Raw genomic sequence first — 20,716 nt, 5'->3', positions numbered from 1 at the left:
CAAGGTGGCTTTGCTTTTGTGAAACCTCCTCCATGACTTTAGGGTCAGAACGGTACAACGAGGCACACGCTTCAGCGGCCCAGCCGCGCCTTCCCAGGCAGGTGCCCTCCTGCTGGACACCTGCACTGCTTCCGGCTTCAGCTGACAGAGAACGTCACAATGAGCAACCTGTTCCTGGGGATTTCTGCCGCTGTGTGTGGGATGGGTGTCTAGGGGTGGGCTGGCCCGTCCCCATGGGGGCTGTGCCACCCCGGCCCCGCTGACCGGCCGTGGTCAGGGCAGGGACAGGCCAGCCCGCTGGGTGGGGAGAGGGAGCTGTGATCATTTGAGTTTGCATTTCTTTTTTTCTTTCTTTTCTTTTTCCCTTTTTCTTCTGGATTTTTTTTAGCTGATGAGCTCTTTTGAATTAGGAATATTAACCCTGATATTCTCAGTGTTCAATTACAGCTTTTTTATTGAGGTAAAATGCACTGTTATGACATAAATGTCACCATTTTAGTCATTTTAAGGTGCATAAAAACCAGAGTGTGCAGGATAGTGGCGTCTTGTGTATTTATAATGCTGAGCAGCCGTCACCACTGTCCATTCCCAAGACATTTCTGTCGCCCTGGAAGGAGCCCCGTAACCACAGGACGGTCACTGCCATCCCCCAACCCCAGCCCTGGCGACCACTCTTGCTTTCTGTCTGAAGTTAAAATATTTTTGAAAATGTTAAATGTTATAAACACTTTTATCCAGTATGTATTTTGTCTTTTATTGTTTCTGAATTTTGAGTCCTATTTAGGAAGGTTTTGTCTATCCCTGGGTACAGAGAAAAATCACCCATTTCTTCTAGCTCTTACTCCGTGTTTACACTTGGGATCCACATGGAACCTGTGTCTGTGTCCAGAATGACCTGTGGGTCCTGCCTGGCCTCTGTCCACGCTCGTCAGCAAAACCATCTTTTTCCACACCTTCCTCACGAACTCTGTGTCATGGGCACCAGGGTCTGGCTGTGGCCGTCCCAGGTCTCCCAGGCCACCGCCTGCACGTGGACCCCACACTCGGGTTCCACACAGGTGCCTCACAGGGCTCCCTCACCTCTCTCCTTCTTAAGGTTCTTCCTGGCTATTTTTGCTTTTTAAAAACATTTCCTCCCACATGAACTTTATAATTAGTTTGTTTTAATCTAAGATAAAACCCATTCTGTTTACAAGGATGGCATTAAATGTCTAAATTGACTTAGGAAGAACTGTCTTAATGAGATGGATTTCATCTCCAGAACATGGTGATCCTATCTGTTCAAGACCTTTAAGTGGGGTCTTTTTTTTTAAGATTTTATTTATTTATTTGACCGACAGAGATCACAAGTAGACAGAGAGGCAGGCAGAGAGAGAGGAGGAAGCAGGCTCCCTGTTGAGCAGAGAGCCCGATGCGGGGCTCGATCCCAGGACCCTGAGATCATGACCTGAGCTGAAGGCAGAGGCTTTAACCCACTGAGCCACCCAGGCGCCCCTTAAGTGGGGTCTTGAAGGTACATGGGAAGGTGTCCTCACCCAGGCTCTCACACGTCTCATGTGTGATACGTAGGAAACGGATCTTTCTGTTGCTGTGGGAAATGGGGCATCTCTCCCTCTGTGACTTCTAACCCTGCGTGAAGACAGCCCCCATCCGAGATCCGGACGGCCTCAGACCCCGCTGCTGTCCTGAGTGTCCCCTGTGCAGCCAGCCTGACCCAGGACTGGGGCCAGGAGCAGCAGACACCCCTGGGCAGGCCCGCCTCCCCTGTTTCAGGGCACCAGCCCTGAGGAGGTGCGAGAGGGCCAGGCAGGGCTTGGTGGAAGCCGGAGGCCTTCTAGCATGCCGACTCCCAACAAGGGGCAGACAGGCTGCCGCTCCCACACAGAAGCCTCGTCTGTCAGCATCCCTGCTTCACTGGGAGACCGGATGGGAGGGCAGGGCCACTGACCTCAGCAGGCCTTGGCTCAGCCACACGTCGTACAGAAAGGGCACCAGACTGAGAGGCCACATGGCAGCCCCCCAGCACCCTGTGCCTGTGGACGAGCTGGAGTCAAGCCTGCCTGGGGAGAATGTCCTCACCTCAGAAAGCAGAGAGGGTACTGCCTGGAGCCAGTGGCATGGAGGAAAGGAAGGCCATGGCCAGGAAGGGGGTGGAGGCTGTTGTTGGCCAAGAGGAGGCACTGCATGGCCCGGGGCTGGACTGTGCACACGTCCCAGGCAGGACAGCTGAGCAACCGCCACTCGTTACCGGTGCATGTGCACAAGTGAGACTAGGAGTATGTACCTGTGATGCTGTGCGTGCGAGCTCCCCATCATGGCAAAGGCAGCAGACCGCTCATTGGGGAAGACGCTGGGACACTTCCGGGCTCACTGGCTCTGTGTGGCCCCTGGGCAGCAGCATGACAACAGGCACAAAGATAGGTCACCCCTCCATGGCCGTGAAACTTTATTGGAATTCAACACACACACCAACCTTTCTGTTTATGGGCTCGTGCACTCAGGTCAGTGTGCTGGCCTGGAGCCCCGTGCCCCTGGTCCCTGCCACACAGGGACCCTGCCATGGGAGGGGGACACAATCCTCCCTCCAGAAATGGATTAAGCAACCAACACATAAACTTTATGCCCTGTCTTCAAGGTCAGTAAGACCCCATGGCTCCTCCAGCCTTGGCCAAGCCAGTGACACCTTCTGACTGAATGAACAGGGCCCACTCCCCACAAGGACCAAGGCCAGCTCATGTCCTGACATGGTCCCCCTTCACAGAGGGGACCCAGGCATCAAGTGGAGCCTTGTGTTCTCAGCTCCCTTCCTTTTGGACCCAGGAGGTGACCCTGACTTTCTGGCTCCAGAAAGAGGACCAGCAGGATTTCCAAGAGAAGGGGAGCAACGGGGGAGGCACTGAAGGCCAGCTCCAGGCCAGGGAGGCCCCCTCTGCTGCCCCTTCCAGAGGGCCTGGGTCTGAGGGTGAGGGGCTCAGGGCAGGGCCTCCAGCATTGAGGCAGGGCTCTGAGTGTCGGAGCTTTCCCAGCCTGGTCGAGGAGGACAAGGGTGCTCTCCAGGGCCCAGGGCCTCCTGGGTCGGAGTGCCTGGCTTCAGCCTGTGCCCGAGGCAGCAGTTCATCTCTCTGGCAACAGCAGGAAGAAGGCGGCCTTCAGGAAGCGGCCGAAGCTGCAGAGTGCAGCCACGAGCCAATGGGAGCGGAAGCCGGGCTCCGTGCTGACCACACACTTGAGGACATCGGTCTGGGAGGCAAGAGGACACGGTTAGAGAACAGAGCACCTTGCATGAGATGTCAGCCGACTACCATGAGGGGGTGCCTGAGGGTGTCAGAGAAGGTCTGTGGTCTGCTCTGGACCATGGGAGGGGAAGGGAGCTCGAGGTGGACAGAAGGTGGCAGATGGACACTGCCCCGCTGGGGCCTCCACCATCATCTCCAAGCCAAGAGCTAGCTCCCAACACGGCCACCTGCCTACTGCCCAATGGGCCACAAACACCCCGTGTCCTTCTGCCTCGGCACGGTGGAGCCTGGGGTACCAGGAAGTGACAGATCCAGCTGCACTCTCTCTCAGAACAGGAGTGGGAACCAAGATTTCCAGAAGCCCAATGAACAGCCATTCCTCATTCCTTTCTATTCCTGCTGAGAAATAACATCTTTTCTCTATAGTCTGGACTTTGACTGTGGGGTCAAGCAACGTCCTGACTGCCTCCACGGAGAAGAGAGGACGTCGGGGGACAGAGTCCCCAGGGTCTTTCTGCTAAGGAATGGCCACAGCCACGGGTCATCCTGGAAGCAATCCCGGCCCCACCAACGCCAGCTTCAGAGGACACTGTAGCCCCAGCCACACCCCAACCTCAGCCTTTGGCCCCAACTTCAGCAGATTGCTGAGCTCTGTCATCCCAGCCAGGGAGCCCCACACACCCTGGCCCACCACCCATTACAGAGGAGAGAACGGACATCTCTGTGGGGGGCCTGGTGGGGGCCAGGCGGGCAGCTGGGGGCACAGAGCTCGTGGTGGGTAAGACCCACGCACCCACCCCCATGGGCTGGGCTGGTCTCCCCTCAGAATCGGAGTGTGGCTGGGAGGGGGTGCGGTGAGGGTGCTCTGGGCAGGGTCAGGACTTCCCCTCTCACGGGCTAAGGGACCCACATCGGCAGGCCGCCTGCTGCCATGGCCCTGGGCGTGGAGGAAGCAGAGGGCAGGTCGGCGCTGGAGCTGGGCAGCAGGAGCTGCCCTGGCCCTCCCACCTCCCCTAACCCCTCACCGCCCCTACCCCACACCGGGCACCGCAGGTCCCCCCTCACCCATCCGCCACGCCTTCGAAGCCAGGGCGCCAGGGTCTTGCGCACAAACTCTCCAAGGCAGTCGACAAGAGCATGGACCATGGCGGGCTGGGCCTGCCGCACACAGTCGATGGCCAGCCCTGCCGCGACTGAGTACAGGGACACCACCTTGCCCCATGTGATGCCTGCAAGGAGAGAGACAGATGTCGGTGAGCAGAAGGCCACCCTAACCCAGGCTCTAGTCCAGCCCTCAGGCCCTGAGACTCGGAGCCACCTCCCCCACCCCGCCCCACACCCAGCACTCGCCTCGGGTCAGTCCCGCCGCCCTCACCTGCACACCTGTGCCAGGGCCCAGGCCAGCCTTGCCCAGCCCCCCGTCCCCTGGAAGAGGTGAGCAGGCAGCAGGGCCGTCCAGGAAACAGGAAACTGAGGCGAGGGGTGGGGGTGACCACCTGACAGCCGAGGGAGCAGCCCCGAGGTGCACCTGCCCCTGGCCTGTGTGTTCGGAGGGGCCAGGTGAGGGCAGCAGGACAGTCTGCATAAAGCTGAGGCCGGTGAGCGCACGGCCTGCCCCAGACCTACAGCCGCTGGGAAGCAGAACCCCGGCAGGAAGAGGCGAAGGCCAGTGTGGGGAGGCCACCTGCCGATGCTGGGGCACGAGCCACCTTCATGTGCAAGGAGAGCTCACGAGTCCGTGAGAACAAAGAGAAACATTTCCAAAGAAATATGAGCACAGAAGAAAAAGCTGCTTCACAGAAGAAGGACTACAAATGCATCAAACCTCTGAAAAATGTCTGCCCTCACAGATAACCCAAGAAAAGTCAGAGAAAAGCAGGAAGAGATGGCAGTCTATCAGATGAAAGTCACTATCAGCTTCATGTCACCGCAGGCTGCGCCGTGTCGTCCGCTGGGACAAACAGGCCAAGGCGCCTGCAGGGTCCGTGAAAGGCCACCCATGTACACGGTCCGGGCAGGACGGCAGCCCGAGGAGGTGGCAGTGTGGGCAGAGGGCACCCCTGCCCCTCCATGCTCCCTCCCACGGCAGCCAGAGCCTCTAGTAGCTCCCATAAACCCGGCTCCCCCGTGCTCATGGAGGCCCTCTTCATACCCGCCAAAAGATGGAAGCAACAAACACCCAACGGCGAAAAGAAAAGCAAAGGGCTCCAAACCAGGGACTAGGACTGAGCCCCGGAAAGGGATGGAGCCCTGATACTGCCACGGCTGTGGGGGGCGGCTGGAAACACGGCGCTCAGTGGGAGCAGCAGACTCAAAAGGCCCCCTGTGCTGTGTGAGTCCATGGACATGAACCGTCCGGAACGGGGGAGGGGTGCAGAGCTCCAGGTGTCCTTCCGGGGACGTGAAATGGGGCAGATGGACAGCAGTGTCCCCGCACATCACGATGCCTCATGGTCAGGTAAGCTCCATCTCCGTGGCAAGAAAAATTTTAAAACCCATAAATTGGATCCCATCCCTCTCCTGCCTAAACCCTCCTGTGACTGTTCCTTTTCATCTCTCTCTCTCTTTTTTTAAATAATTTATTTATTTGACAGAGAGAGATCACAAGTAGGCAGAGGCAGGCAGAGAGAGAGAGAGAGAGGAGGAAGCAGGCTCCCTACTGAGCAGAGAGCCCAACTTGGGACTCAATCCCACTACCCTGAGATCATGACCTGAGCGGAAGGCAGAGGCTTAACCCACTGAGCCACCCAGGTGCCCCACTTTCCATCTCTTTCAAAATAAATCCAAGTTATGGAGCATGGCCGGGCTGACTCCCAGTCAGGGGAGCATGACTCCCAATCTCAGGGGTGTGAGTTTGAGTCCCACGATGGGTGTAGAGCTTACTTTAAAAAAAATCCAAGTCTGAGATCTCAGCTGAGCCCCTGGCCCCAAGGGCGCCTTCCCTCCACTGAGGTCCTGCACCCACTCTCCCCACCTCCATAGGCCGGGCCATCAGGGCCCCAAGTCACAGTGACTGTGTCTCGCCCCATGCTTCCCCAGCCAAATGCCATGTTCTGTGCTGCCACCCAGAGAGGACAGCCAGCTCCATTTGCCTTGACCCTTGAAGGTCTGGAAGGGGCTGCACACTTGGTCTCCTCGGGGTCTTCTGTGCTTAATTTCTCATGGAGAGATGATCTCAGTGCCATAAACCGGTAAGCAGTTCCCCTAAGTTCCAGTGGCATCCGTGCGGCCGCGCCCACCCACCCGCCATTGGGCCCCTTCCTGGCCCAACAGCCACGCCTTGGTTCCCTGGGCCCGTGGATTCCCCACTCCTGGTGTTCGCTAGGAAAGGGCTCAGGCCAGCGCTCCATAGTGGCTCGGGCTCCCCGCACTGGGCACGGGGGCCGCAGGGTCCATCCATGCAGTCGCAGGTGTCCGCGTCGGGCGCACGTGTCCACCAGCCGATGGCCGTGGGCTGCCTGCGCCATGGCTCGTCTGAGGGACGCACCCATGGCGTCTGGGCAGCATGTGTATGCACGAGCGTCCGCCCTCACAGTGACACCCGGGGGTGGGCAGCCCTGCAAAGCAGCCACACTGCCTGGGTGCCACTGGCCACACCCTGCCCGAGCCCACGCTCAAAGCTCCGATCCTGCCACTGGGGGTCCGCGGTGCGGGCTCAGGATGGTTCTGGGGCGAGTCTCCCCCACGGCAGAGAGCAGGCTTCTCGTGGGCTCCGGGCCAGCCGCATGTCCGCTCTTCTGATCCTTTGCTCATTTTTAGTATTGGTTTCTAAGACTTGTTTATCTTTTGCATTTTCTGATCTTTCTGTGGTAAAATATTTTGCTCTTGTAATAAGAAAAAAAAAAAAAAACACTCCTGCCAACTTCTCATCAAGGAAGGAAAGATCCATGTTTCCCCCAAAGGGAGCTGAGCCGAGCCACCGCTGCCAGGAGCCACGCTGGTGGCCGCTGCCTCTGCCGGGAGCACACAGACGCCTCCACAGATCCCTGCCCGCAGCCCTCAAGCTGCCCCGTCACCCACCGGGGCCCGGGGGGCCTGCCCTGAAGAAGAGGGGGCACAAAGGGTAGCATGAGGGTCAGTGTGTGGTCTGGGAGGGACCGCGGGAAGACAGGGACCAAGGCCAGTGAGCACCTTGTGGCTGGGCTGACTGTGGAGAAAGGAGGGTGGACGAGGGGCAAAGGGGAGGCTGGCCGAGTAGCAGGTGGGAGGGTGGGAGGGACAGCCACAGCTGGTGAGGGGCTGGTCTGAGAGCCAGGTCACAACAGAGGGGCGGATCTGTCACCCCACGCTCCAGGGAGCCCTGCTCCTCCTCCCTTTTCAGGCGGCTCTGGGTTCAGAGATATTAAGAAACCAGCTGCAGGTCACACAGCCCGTGAGGAAGCAGCTGTCCCAGAGCCCTAGAGGGGCAGGCACAGGAGCGAAGGCTGTTGGAGGAAAGGGGTGGCACCCACATGGGGCAGGCCTGCGGACACTGATGCTTGAATGTGAAGAGGAATATTCTGCCCCATCTCAAAGGAAAATCACACAACTTTTACCGAACTCCACAAGTGGATTGAGCTGTGGTGGCCTGTGTCCATTATCCCCACCCCTCTCCCACCGCAAGACCTTCCTCCCAGAGCCTGGAGCCTTTCAGAAGCTCTCGGGCTTGAACCCGCACTGAGCAAGGCCAGGCTGGTGGGGAGGGTGCTCAGTGTTAGGCCTCTGTCCTGTCCTCTGTGTGCATACCTGCCACCACCACAGGCCTCGCCCGGCCTCCCGGCTTCGTCCCAACCACCAGCAGCCCAGATCTGCGCTCTCAGAGAGAAGCCTTCCTTTTACAGCCAGACCTCGGCTCATAAACCAGCCGCCCAACAGTCCCGAGACAGACACGGCCACCCACACACCAGCGTCAGGCCCAGAACACAGGAGCCCAGGGAGGGCTAAAGGTGGCCACCAGCCTTGAATGCCTGCTGGGCCCTACCCGCTGCCTCCTCCTTGAGGAGACAGACACCTCCTTGAGGAGCAGACACCCCTCATCCTCACGGGTTCCCCAGGACCCAGGTCAGGACTGTTAGGACACTCTGAAGGAAACTGGCCCTCCGACCAGCCCACCCAGGCACCCCCAGCACGACGTCCTAGCCTTGCTGACTTCTGCCTGGGGGGTCAGTGCTGATGGTGGCAGCCCCGGAGAAGGCTGGCTTCTGCCGCTGGCATCCAGTGACCCCGCCGAACCCACCAGAAGCTGGGGGGGCCTCCTTGGGAAAGGACACTAGAGGTCAACATTTGGTCATCCCAGAAGGGGATGGTCAGTGGGGGCTGCCTCACCTCCGGTGTGGTGAGGTGGCCCCTCTATTCCATGTCCTTGCCCCTTGGCGGGGGTGGGGGGTTCCCTGCAGAGTGTGGGCTGCATCAGCAGTGGGTGGGGACTGTGGCTCCCTGGGGGACCCCCACCCTCACAGCGTGAGAGACCTCTTTTCCAGGCCCCAGGCCATGTGCAGGACACACTGGGGACAGCCTGGCCTCCCTCTCCAGCCAATGGCCAGCACCAATAGGCAACCTGGAGCACGTAGCCTAGGAAGACCTCAGTTCTCTGCACACCAGCTAATACCGGCCAGAGCCACATGAGAGGCCTGAGGCCAGCTGCCCCGCAGACACCCCCATCCTCAGAACCCAGGGAAGCACCACACAGTACTGTTTAGTCAAGCTTCTGGGCGGTTTGTACAGTAGTAAGGTGGCCCCGGGACCTGTGGAGGCTACTTGCTGCACCCTCCCAGCGCCCGAGGCCTTGCGCCAGCCCACAGACCCGGGCCTACAGCAGCATGGGGGCCCAGGCCTACCTCCGGAGAAGATCTGGGACGCCACAGCCAGGAAGGCGTCGGTCACCACGGTCTCAGATTGCAGGGAGATGTTCAGCTGACGGGCCACGTTGCGGTAGACGCTAGGCCGAATCAGCTCCAGCTCGTCCCCTGGGCAGTCACACAGCGGGGTCAGAAGTGGTCGGGCCTGCCTGACCCCAGCCCCACGGGCACACAAGCCTGGCACCAGCCCGCTGCTCATTGTCCCACGGCCACAACTGGCACTGAACAGGCCTGACTGCCGACCCCCTCCCCAGCCTGTCAAATTCCCACCCCCACTTGACCCCACCATGGCCCCTGGGGATAAGAAGACCGAGGAGGTACTGTGGGCACCCCCAGACTTGCCTCTGCGGCCTGCCCCTTCTGACAAGCCAGCCACCCCCCACCCCCACCCAGGGCCAAGCCGGCCCGGCCGGTGGGGCGGGAATCCCGAGGAGGAGCAAGGGCCGTGCCTGATGGGTGACTCATGGCCCACAGTGAGCTGCCCGGGCGGCAGGCGGACTGGGCAGGCAGCCAGAGCCCTGCATGGGTAGAGGCTTATGCCAGCGACCCCACACAGGTGGGGCCCCTGGCTGCTGCCTCCGGGGGGGCACCCTCAGCGCCCCCCCAGCATGGGTCTGTGAACCCAGAAGCTAAGCCTTCGCCCGCCCAGGGCCACCAGCACCACCCAGGCTCAAACCTGGGCTCCCGGTGCCAAGTGGGTGTGTCAGGGTGGGTGGCCACACTCGGCAGAGGAAATGTCCTCTCAGCGGCCCCGCCTGCTGCCCGCGCTCACTGCAGCGCCCCTGGCAGCAAGGTGCCGGGAATTCCACCCAGCCCGTGGACTCGGTGTCCCCCAGCCCAGGCACTTTATGCAGCCAAAGCAAACAGGGAAAGGCTGTGGACAGGACAGCCTGCGCTGATAAGGGCGTCTGCATCGTCCCTGGGGCCAGCTGCACTCCATCTAATTAAACGAGATCTGGATGCAGAGCAGAAACCAACGAGGCTGGGAGGCGGTGGGGACTGGGGATGGGGGCGGATGGCATGGAAATTCCCAAGGCAGGCCTGGCCGTTCCCACATGCAGAGCATGCGGCCCAAGAGACCGACCATGGGGACGCGACCCCGGCTTCTTCCTGTCTACTGCTGCCCCAGGAGCTGGGTGTCTGGGCTGGCGTGGGGTTGGGAGGGCTAGGAGCATGCTGGGGGGCAGGGAGACCACGCTAGGCATGAAAGGGCTCATGCCAAGTGGTCTAAGAGTGGAGCGCAGCAGCAAGGCAAGAACGAGAGCACTCTGGGGGTCCAAGTCCTCCCCCTCCTTAGCTATCTGCCAGGGCCCAGTCCCAGGGACTGGGAAGAGCATGACACGGGAGAAGGACCCTGCTCCTGAGAGGGCCGGTGCTGGGCACCTGGCCAGTCCCTGCTCCCCAAGACCAGGCCCCAAGCATTGGGGCTTTCAGGGTGGGACATGGGGGACTGAGGCTACAGAAACCAGCCTGGTCAGAACGGCAGAGCCCGAAGCAGGGACTCTGGGCCCAGGCAGAGGCAGCACCAGTTCCCAGGCACAGACAAGGAGACAGAGACCAGGAGGCTGGGAAGAGTGGCAGAACAGGCCAGGACAGAGAAAAGACTTCCTTCTGGCTACCCTAGGGGTCAGGGGGGCGTTCTTGGGAGACCAAAGAACCATCTTCTCCAGGGCCCTCTAGAATGTTTCCCCAGTGCCATCCCCACAGCCCCGCTGAAGAAACAGCAATTGGAGGCTGACCTCATGGGAGTCCAGGTCCTCTGGATCCCTGCCTGATTCCCCAAACCCCACTGGCTCCCCACACCTAGGAACCACTCTCCTCCCCTGGGGCCCAGGTGGGCTACCACGCCTCCTGGCAATCTTCTACACTGCCCATGGAGTCTGCCCATCCTCCTGCCCCACAGTGGGGCAGCTGGGTCTGCACAGCCCTGTTCTCAGGGGCCACACAAAACTGGGACCAGCAGACACTGGTGTCGGCCTAGGAGGCACGGTGTCTGTCCCCTTTCACTGAGCACCCCCTCCAACCCCAGATCCTGGGCCAGCCTTTCCCCACACTCTGCATGGAGAGCCACCCCATCAGGGCTCCATCTTTGCTCCCCACTCCCAACAACCAGTTCCAGAGTGAGCAACCTCGGACCTGGTGGTGACTGCCCCAGCCCTCTGGGGTCTAGACCCTGGAGAAGATGGAAACAGTCACTGTGCTGTGAGGGACCCCACTCCAACCAAGTACCCCCAGGTGTCCAAGCATGACCAGCTAGCCAGATGGGATTTTGGCTGCACAGATTCTTGGTGGCTTTGACCTTTCTGGGGCACCAAATTTCCAGAGGGAGTCCTGCCAGGCATCCACATCAAGAGGAAAGAGCTGCGGGATTTCAGGCAGGAGCTGCAAAGAACTACTTTCCAAAATAAATACTGGGACACGTGGTCCCACAAAGGATTTTTGTGCCCAGCTCAGTACAAGGGTCACTCTGGAAGTTTAACCACCGAAACAGTATTCTTCCTGGAGCTTTCTAGTCTTTATGGCCAGAAGGTCTGAAATCTGGGCTGAACAGGCAAACCAGGGAGCTAGCTTTGTGGCGGGTGGGCAGGGCAGCCTGAGGCATAAAGAGGGGAGTGTGGGTAGGTCTGCCTTGCGCAAGGCTGTCCCCAACACCCCCCACCAGCCCCCTCTCTGTCCGTATAGGAAACTGAGGCCCAACAGCAGAGGACACCTCCGGGTTATAGGCCACCAGGGCTCGCACTCACCCAGGCGCAGCAGCACGGCGCACACCTCGGCCAGGCGGCCTCCGGGGACGGGAGCAGCGCGCTCCGGCGCGCTCCAGGCGAGGCCAGCGCGCAGTAGCCGCGCGTGCACGAACTCCCGGCCCAGCGCCTTGGCCTGGGCCACCAGCTCCTTGTCGGTGGGCGAGCGGTCAAAGGCGTCCATGATCTCTGCGGCGAAGACCGAGGAACGCCGCAGCACCTCCATGGCGGGGACACGCGCTAGGGGCGCGGCACCTGCGGAGGGACAAGCTTAGCGCCCAGGCCTGGCTGGCGGCCTGGAGCCAGCCCCGGAGGAGGTCGCCCCGCGGGTTGAGGTGGGAGGGCGCGGGGGGCGCGGGGAAGGGGCGCGCGGGGCGGAAGGGCTGCCGCCGACTGCGAGGGGCCGTTCGTTTCGGGGCCCCAAATCTTGAAAACATGGTGTCACATTCTTTCGGATTCCAAGTTAAACCCCAAAGATCCCCATGGCTGCCCGGGATAAGAAGGACGGCGGGGACAGGGCAAGACGCCGTGGGGACGCCGTGCCCGCGCTGGAAGACGAGTGAGCGGGCGGCGGAGGCGCCGGCGGGTGACAGGCGACGGCTAGGACCCGGCCCGGCCGCGCGTTCCGAGGACACTCCGCCTCGCGCCTCGCCGTCCTCGCTGTTTGTCCCGGGCGTCGCCGTTCGCACGGCGAGGTCGCCCTGCTCACCTCTCCCGCGGCATATCGCGGGCGCGGGGCCGGGGAGGGGCTCTGGCCTCAGGACCTGCTGGCCGCCGTCTCCGCCGACCTCGATCCTTCCATCCAGAGCCGCGAGAACGCGCGCCCGCCCCTCGCCTGCGGGTCCGCGCCCGGGCCCGGCTGGCGCGCGAGTGGCGGGGCTCTGCGCTCCTGGGGGTGCGGCGGCGGCGAGGGGCGCACGGAGCGCACAGCGCGGCTCTCTGCCGGCGAGAGGCGAGGCTTGGGGCTTCGCCTTCTAAGGAAAAGGCAGCCCCCGGGGCGGAGCCGCGGCCCAGAGCTTCCCCGCCGCCTCCCCGTTTAAGGACGACCGAGCGAGTTCCCGGCGAGGCTCGGAGAGGGACACCGGGCGGGAGCTGTCACTGCAAGGCCTGGGAGTGGGGTGGGGAGTGGGTGACTGGAGCCTAGCTCTGGCGTCGGCTGCCTGGGTTCACACCCGCTCCATTTTCTTGTTTTCTAGAGGTACTTTATATATTCTGGATATGTGCCCCCGGTGTGGCGCATGGTTCTGTATTGTCCATGGATATCCGAAAATGTATGGGGTTGAAGATACTGCAGAAATCTTCTGTCACTCGTGGCTTGCTGTTGCTTATAATGAACCGGAGTGATTCTCAGTGACGTCCAATTTACTTGTCGTTTCTCTTAAGATTAGTGCTTTTTCATTAGGATATTCGCCATGTTTTCTTTTAGAAGCTTAAATGTTTTACCATCTGTGATGGGTCACTCGTCCTCTGGGTAGTGTTGTAGGGGCCAGAGCACTTTTTTTTTTTTTTTAATATGAATATCCGGTTGACCCAGCATCATTTTATAGAAAAGACCATCATTTTCCCCTTGAACTGGAAAAGAGCCTCCATCATAAATCAAGTAACTGTTATGTGAGGACCTGTACTGGACTCTCTTCCATCCCCGTGGTTAATTCCTCTATCCTTGAGCTGGGACACACAGTTCAAACAAGATGAACCAACCTGCTCTAATTCATGTACATAACAGCATTTTACCCAATAGCTGTAGGATAGGTTCTTTTCAGGTGCACATAGAATGTTAATCAAAAATAGGGGCATCGGGGCACCTGGGTGGCTCAGTGGGTTAAAGCCTCTGCCTTCAGCTCAGGTCGTGATCCCAGGGTCCTAGGATCGAGCCCCGCATGGGGAAATCTCTGCTCAGCAGGGATCGTGCTTCCTCCTCTTTCTCTGCCTACTTGTGATCTGTCTGTCAAATAAATAAATAAAAATCTTAAAAAAAAAAAAAATAGGGGCATCTGCGCGGTCGCCTGGGTGGCCCAGTCACTCAAGGGTTTGAGTCAGGTCAATGATCTCGGGGTCCTGGGATGGAGGCCACAATCTAGCTCTCTGCTCAGCGGGAAGCCTGCTTCTCCCTCTTCCTCTGCAGCTCCCCCTGCTTGTGCTCTCTTTCTCACACACCCTCTCAAATAGTTAAATAAAATCTTTAAAAAAAGAAAAAAAAATAGGGACCCCTGGGGACACCTGGGTGACTCAGTCAGTTAAGCGACTGCGTTTGGCTCAGGTCATGATCCCAGTACCCTCCTTGTGCTCTCTCACTATCTCTCTCAAATAAATAAATAATCTTAACAAAAAAATAGGGGCAGCTAGCCAGCTCCACTGGTGGAGCATTTGACCCTTGATCTCAGGGTTGCAAGTCTGACCCATGGGGCTTCTATTTAACTTAAAAATAAACTTTTTTTAAAAAGATTTTATTTTATTTATTTGACAGAGAGAGAGAAACAGCAAGAGAGGAAACACAAGCAGGAAAGGTGGTTTCCCACTCAGCAGGAGCCAGATGCAGGGCTCCATTCCAGGACCCTGGGATCATGACCCAAGCCAAAGGCAGATACTTAACAACTGAGCCACCCAGGAGCCCCTAAAAATAAAATCTTTAAAAAAATGTATTATTCAAGATAGACAATATCTTGGGCCATAAAATCACAACTAATTTCAAAGGACTGAAATCATACAAGTTTGTCCTCTTTGAATTAAATTATAACTCAATGTCAAGAAAACCATTAGAAAGCCTCCAAGTGCTCCGAATTTAAACATCACACTTCTAAATAATTAAAGTTCCAATAGTAAATCATAAAAGAAATTGTGAAATATTTTGAAGCAATAATGAAAATATGACATGATAGGATACAGGTAAAGCTGTGCTGTGAGGAAAATTTATAGCTTTAGAAGAAAGGTTGATAATTAATGTTCTAAGTTCCAACTCAAGAACTAGAAAAAGAACAATTTAACCCCAAAGATGAAAGGAAATAACAAACACAAGAGCAAAAATTAATGAAGGACAGCAAAAATTAGAGAAAATCAACAAAGCCAAAAGTCGGTTCTTTGAAGAGATTGATAGAATCCATAAATTCCTGGAAATGTCGAGTAAGAAAAAGAAAACACAAATTCCAATATCAGGAATGAAAAAAAGGACATCAAGAGATACTATAAACATTAAAAGGGTAAAAAGGGGCACCTGGCTGACTCAGTTGGTGCAGCATGACTCTTGATCTTGGGGTTTGAGCACCACGTTCGGTGTAGAGATTACTTTTTTTTTTTTTTTAAGATTTTATTTATTTGACAGAGAGAGAGTAGGCAGAGAGAGAGGAGGAAGCAGTTTCCCGGCTGAGCAGAGAGCCCGATGCGAGGCTCGATCCCAGGACCCTGGGATCATGACCCGAGCTGAAGGCAGAGGTTTTAACCCACTGAGCCACCCAGGTGCCCCTGGGTGTAGAGATTACTTAAAAATAAAATTTAGGGCGCCTGGGTGGCTCAGTGGGTTGAGCCGCTGCCTTCGGCTCCGGGTCATGGTCTCAGGGTCCTGGGATCGAGTCCTGCATCGGGCTCTCTGCTCGGTGGTGAGCCTGCTTCCCTCCCTCTCTCTCTGCCTGCCTCTCTGTCTACTTGTGATCTCTCTCTGTCAAATAAATAAATAAAAAAAAATTTTTTAAATAAAAAAATAAAATTTAAAGAGGTGCCTGGGTGGCTAAGTTGGTTAAGTGTCTGACTCTTAATCTCAGCTCAGGACTTGCTCTCAGAGTTGTGAGTTCAAACTCTGCATTGGGCTCCATGCTGGGGGTGGAGGCTACTTAAAAATTAATTAATGAATTAATTAATTTAAAAATTTTAGAAGGATAATGAGAGGATAGTATGAACAACTCTATGAGAGTAAATTTGAAATTTAAATGAAACAGTTTACCAAAGCTGACATTGGAAGAAGTGGAAAATCTGGGTAGTCCTATATCAATTAAATGAAATTAATCCATAATTTTAAAATCTCCCCACAGGGGCACCTGGGTGGCTCAGTGGGTTAAGCCTCTGCCTTCAGCTCGGGTCATGATCTCAGGGTCCTGGGATCAAGCCCCGCATCGGACTCTCTGCTCAGCTTGGAGCCTGCTTTCCCCCTCTCTCTCTGCCTGCCTCTCTGCCTACTTGTGATCTCTCTCTGTCAAATAAATAAATAAAATCTTTAAAAAAATAAAAAAATAAATAAATAAAATAAAATCTCCCCACAAAGACAATTTGAAATTCAGATGTTTTCAGGGGCCCCTTGTTGCCTCAGTCAGTAGAGCATGCAAATTTCAATCTGAGGGTTGTGAGTTCAAGAACCTATTGTGGGCAGAGCCTAGTTAAAAATGATATAATAATAACAATAACAATAATAATAATGAGTTGATTAATTTAGATGGTTTCATTGGGGAATTCTTCTAATCAGTTAAAGAAATATCACCAATCAGGGCACCTGGGTGGTTCAGTGAGTTAAGCCTCTGTCTTCGGCTCAGATCACGATCTCAGGGTCCTGGGATCAAGCCTTGCTTTGGGCTCTCTGCTCAGCGGGGATCCTGCTTCCCTCTCTCTCTCTCTGCCTGTCTCTCTGCCTACTTGTGATCGCTGTCTGTCAAATAAATAAATAAAATCTAAAAAAAAGAAAAGAAAGAAATATCACCAACCTTACATAAACCTGTCCAGAGACTGAAAAGCAAGCAAATATTTACCACTTCATTTTGTGAGGCTAACAAAGCACTGATGGCCAGCCCTATCAGGAACCTGACTAGAATCTAGGAAAGCTGTCGAGCCTCTATCTGCCTCGGCTTCTCCATCCACAGAGTACAGAGAATAGCAATGTCTACCTTCTGTGGTTGTTGAGAGGACTGAATCCATGTAAAGACTTGCTTGTCATGTAGGAAGTGCTCAGTAATTATTAGCAGTTTTTGCAGAAAACCTACAGAGCTCAAAAATGTGAGTGTGCATTTTAATATACTCTTCAGTGCTGGAGCTGGAGCACCAGGACAGAGTTTGCCTCTGGCATTACTTTCTTTTTTTTGTTTTTAAGATTTTATTTGTTTATTTATTTATTTATGAGAGAGCATGAGTGGGGGCAGGAGCATAGGGAGAGGGACAAGCAGACTCTGGGCTGAGCCTGCCCTGGGACTCATCTTCAGGACTTGATCCATGACCCTGAGATCATGACCCAAGCCAAAATCAAGACACAGATGCTTAAGCGACTGAGCCACCAAGGCGCCTCTGCATCTGGCATTCCTGCAGAGCACTTAGGTGGTGATGCCCTGTATTTTATATATGGGAATATGGAAGCTCAGAATGGAAAGGGACTTGCCCAAGGCCTCATTGCAGAACCTGGTTTCATCAGATTGTGAACTTTGAAGTCGGACCCTGGGGTCCCTGGAATGTACAGCTGGCAGGGGAAAAACCTATGTCTGCAGACAGGGACAGGGGTGCTCCCTCCTGCTACCTTCCCACCATGTGGCCTCAGGCAACTTCCTGCCCCACTCGCAGCCTCCTATACAAAATGAGATCCCGTTCTCTGTTTCCTGTCTCCTGGGGAGCATGGATGGGTGCAGAAAACCTTCACAGACTCTCACGTGGAGGTGACAAATCACTGGACAAAACTGATAGAATGTCTGTTTAGCACAGTCGCTTCAGTCTGGGAGATGCCAGGCCTGGATCCAGCCATGCCTGAAACCAGTGGACTTCTCCAGGACATTTTATATCAGATCAAAGCCAGGTCTCAGAATGTTCAAAACAGAATACTGATAGCAGTGAGGAACTGGAAATGACCTAAGTGTTTATTAAGAGAGGAGGTTAAACCAACCCTGACCAGCTCAAGCACAAACCCTTATCCAGACCTTAAAAAGGCTGGGTCATGCTGGAATTCATTGAGGTCTTCTTGTCCCTTGAGGCCTGGAGGAAGCTGGCCAGATCCACACAGTCCTGGCCCCCAGTTCCCCAAGAGGGCTTCAACGTTCCTCCAGTGCCCCTTGGCCCAGATTTCCAGCCTCTGCAGAACTCTTGCACCGTACTCTCTTCTTGGATCTGCTCCCTCAGTCTGTCCTGGAGTTGACCAAGTCTGGAGTCTGGTCCCTGCTTGGTGCACCCCTTCTGCGCACCAGAATTGGCTTGAGCATGGGGAGATTTGTTGATTCCTGTGACTAAAATGTCCAAGGAGAGTGGGGCGCCTGGGTGGCTCAGTTGGTTGAGCATCTGACTCTTGATTAAGGCTCAGGTCTTGATCTCAGGGTCCTGAGAAGGAGCCCTGCCTCTGGCTCAGCACCCAGCACGGCATCCACTTGAGATTCTCTCTCTCTCTCCCTTCCCTCTGCCCCTCCCGCTGTAAAAAAATAAATACAATAGAATGTCCGGGAAGTTTCAGGCACAGCTGGATCCAGGCGTCTCTCCTCCATCTGTGGGTCTGTCTGTGCTCCTTTGTGATGGCTTCACTCTTGGGTGGGCTGTCCCTGAGTGATTGCAGGCCACAATGCACATAGCCATCCCACCCCACCTCACCAATTCAGCCTTTCCTGATGGGGAAAAAAAAAAAGACAAACATCTTTTCAGGACTCCCCTGGGGATGCCCTGGGGCCAGCAGATTTGGTTGTGCACTGCTCCCTGAACCAACTGTGACTGGAGATGGTGGAGGTGCCCAGCCCTCGGGTCTGGCCGCATACCTGGCCCTAGATGGGGCACAGTGGCCTGTCAATGCCACCATATAGCATGGAGGGCAAGGCTCATGAGGCCCCATGGAAGAGGACCAGGAGAAAGATCCTGGCTTTCTATAAAAATCTGCTCAAGTCTTTTGTAGGGGGGGTCACAATTTTGGGAGCAGGGGGTCCATAACCCAGTGATGCCACATTTGAAAGGTAAATGAATACCTACCTCAGACATGGACCAGGGGCCCTGTCTGGTTCTCCTACAGCCATGCAGCGAGACAAGCACACACAGCACAGTCTTCTGTCCCACAGAGCAAATGCCAGGATCCCTGGAACCCTGTCTACACCACCACAGCCACCTGCAGAGACTGTGTGGGCTTCTCCCTGAGCCTGGCCCTGGAGGGGACAGAGCAGCCAGAGTCTGCAGGGACATGGATGTGTGGATGGGCATGGGAGAGGCTGCCAGGGCTAGCTGGGGCTGAGAAGGTTCCCGGGAAGATCTTGGTGGGAGTGTGGCCTTCTGGATCAGGTCCAGGCCTACTAGCCATCATGCAGCTGCTTGTCCAGAGGGGGCCTGCCTGTTGCACTGAGGTGTCGTTGAGCTCTTTCTGTGTGTAGGCTGTGGACGCGAGGCCTGCTGTCCAGGGAGGGACCTGTGACCCCTGGGTGGAGTGGGCCTTCACCAAGCCTCTTCATTCTCCTTTCAAAATACATCCTGAGAGGGGCGCCTGGGTGGCTTAGTGGGCTAAAGCCTCTGCCTTCGGCTCCGGTCATGATCCCAGGGTCCTGGGATCAAGCCCCACGTCAGACTCTCTGCTCAGCCAGGAGCCTTCTTCCTCCTCTCTCTCTCTCTCTGCCTGCCTCTCTGCCTACTTGTGATCTCTGTCTGTCAAATAAATAAATAAAATCTTAAAAAAAAATATATCCTGAGAGAGCGACTTCTGCCTCCTTTGCTGCTGGCACCCTGGTCCAGACCAGCACCCCTCTCTTCTGGATGACCTCTTTAGTCTACCCTATGCATGGGGTCACAGTACCTATTCAAAACCAACCATTGACATTAATGCCCAGCTCCCTAGGACCTGGTTTCACCCTCCCCAACCTCTGGGGGTTCCTCTCCTCTCCTTCTGCCTTGCTCTCAGGGCTCCAGCCACCCATCTCCTTGTAGATCATCAAAAACACCCAGCATACTTGTGCCCCAGGGCCTTTGCTCTTGCTGTGCCTGCTTCCCTATTATCTTCATAGCTCTGCTCATGTATCATTTCATCAGAGATACCCTCTCCTGTCTCCTGCCTCTCCCCCGACCCCTGTGTCGGTCTTTTCCCACTTCGTATCCTCTGTGTGAAGCACGTCCCTACAGGGGTAGCCAAGGACAAGGTGAGCCAGGAGGACATGAGGTGGGGTCCCCAAGAGCTGTGACTCAGCCTACCACTCACACACCCAGGTCTGCCCTCCTGAAAGTCCAAACCATCACTGAGGTAGGCATCCTTATTTGGCATCGCTTTATGTCTGTTCTACTAGACACAGCATAACCTTCCTTCCCGGTGCCTCAGGGCTCCCCCAGCCTCCTGCTCAGGTGCTCTGCAGGTGTGCTGTTCCTCCAGGACCCAGGGGCAGGGGTCTGGGGGCTGCTGTGACCCCCTCTCCCTTTCAGTAGGTTCCCTGGATCATCTTTTTTAGGGGTTCACATTTACTCTAAACCCCAAGGCCTTCTCACTCCTTTTCTCTTGAGGTCAGGATGGGCACCTCTCACCATTAGTTCTCCCTGTGGTGTTAGGTGCCCCTTAAGCGTCTCTGACAGGAAAGGAATTTAGGTGCTCCTCCTCTAGGAAGGAAGTCAGGAGCCTCCAGAAAAAAACAGAGGAGGGGAAACAGCCCCCCAGGCCCCACCCTCTCTGCAGGGGATTCCGCACAGGGCCACTTCACCAAGTGAGGCTGGCGGACACAAGAGCAGAAAAGGAGACAGGATCCTGACCAGAGATTTACAGCATTCTTGAACCCCGGAGACATTTAAATAGTCCCAGAAGGAGAAGCTAATAAAATGGTCAAGTGGACAGCAATCTGCAAAGCCTTGCGGCTTGGCCCAGGCCCTCGGGGGAGGTCATTGCCCTGCTGCCTGATCAGAGTGCCCGGGAGGAGCCCTTGGAGGCAATGTGCTTGTCCACAGTGGGCTGGCTCCCAGGACGGTCTGGCCTCAGTGCTTCCATGGTGCCCCATCCCACCCT

General features: G+C 56.1%; 1 protein-coding gene across 1 annotated transcript; it reads right to left on the bottom strand.

Annotated features, from left to right (window-relative positions):
- Positions 1-2,429: 2,429 nt before the first annotated feature.
- Positions 2,430-12,849, bottom strand: BOK (BCL2 family apoptosis regulator BOK). Its single transcript, XM_046019741.1, has 5 exons — positions 12,524-12,849; positions 11,818-12,069; positions 9,053-9,181; positions 4,302-4,465; positions 2,430-3,240 (listed from the first exon to the last, which is right to left on the bottom strand). Exons 2-5 carry the CDS (start codon positions 12,038-12,040, stop codon positions 3,115-3,117), a joined length of 642 nt encoding a protein of 213 aa, XP_045875697.1. The 5' UTR covers positions 12,041-12,069; positions 12,524-12,849; the 3' UTR covers positions 2,430-3,114.
- Between the last annotated feature and the right edge of the window lie 7,867 nt (positions 12,850-20,716).

The sequence above is a fragment of the Meles meles genome, chromosome 9, assembly GCF_922984935.1.
Source record: "Meles meles chromosome 9, mMelMel3.1 paternal haplotype, whole genome shotgun sequence".
In the NCBI taxonomy this organism is placed as follows: Eukaryota; Metazoa; Chordata; class Mammalia; order Carnivora; family Mustelidae; genus Meles; species Meles meles.
This window is presented reverse-complemented; position numbering and strand designations above follow the sequence as displayed.

Bases quoted from the DNA above. Each gene is read 5' to 3' on its own strand.
- BOK (XM_046019741.1), bottom strand. From the start codon at position 12,040: ATGGAGGTGCTGCGGCGTTCCTCGGTCTTCGCCGCAGAGATCATGGAC. The intron at 9,182-11,817 runs GTGAGTGCGAGC...GTGACTGCCCAG, and splicing joins CGCCGTGCTGCTGCGCCTGG to GGGACGAGCTGGAGCTGATT. The intron at 3,241-4,301 runs GTGAGGGGGGAC...CTTGCCTCCCAG, and splicing joins TTCGAAGGCGTGGCGGATGG to ACCGATGTCCTCAAGTGTGT.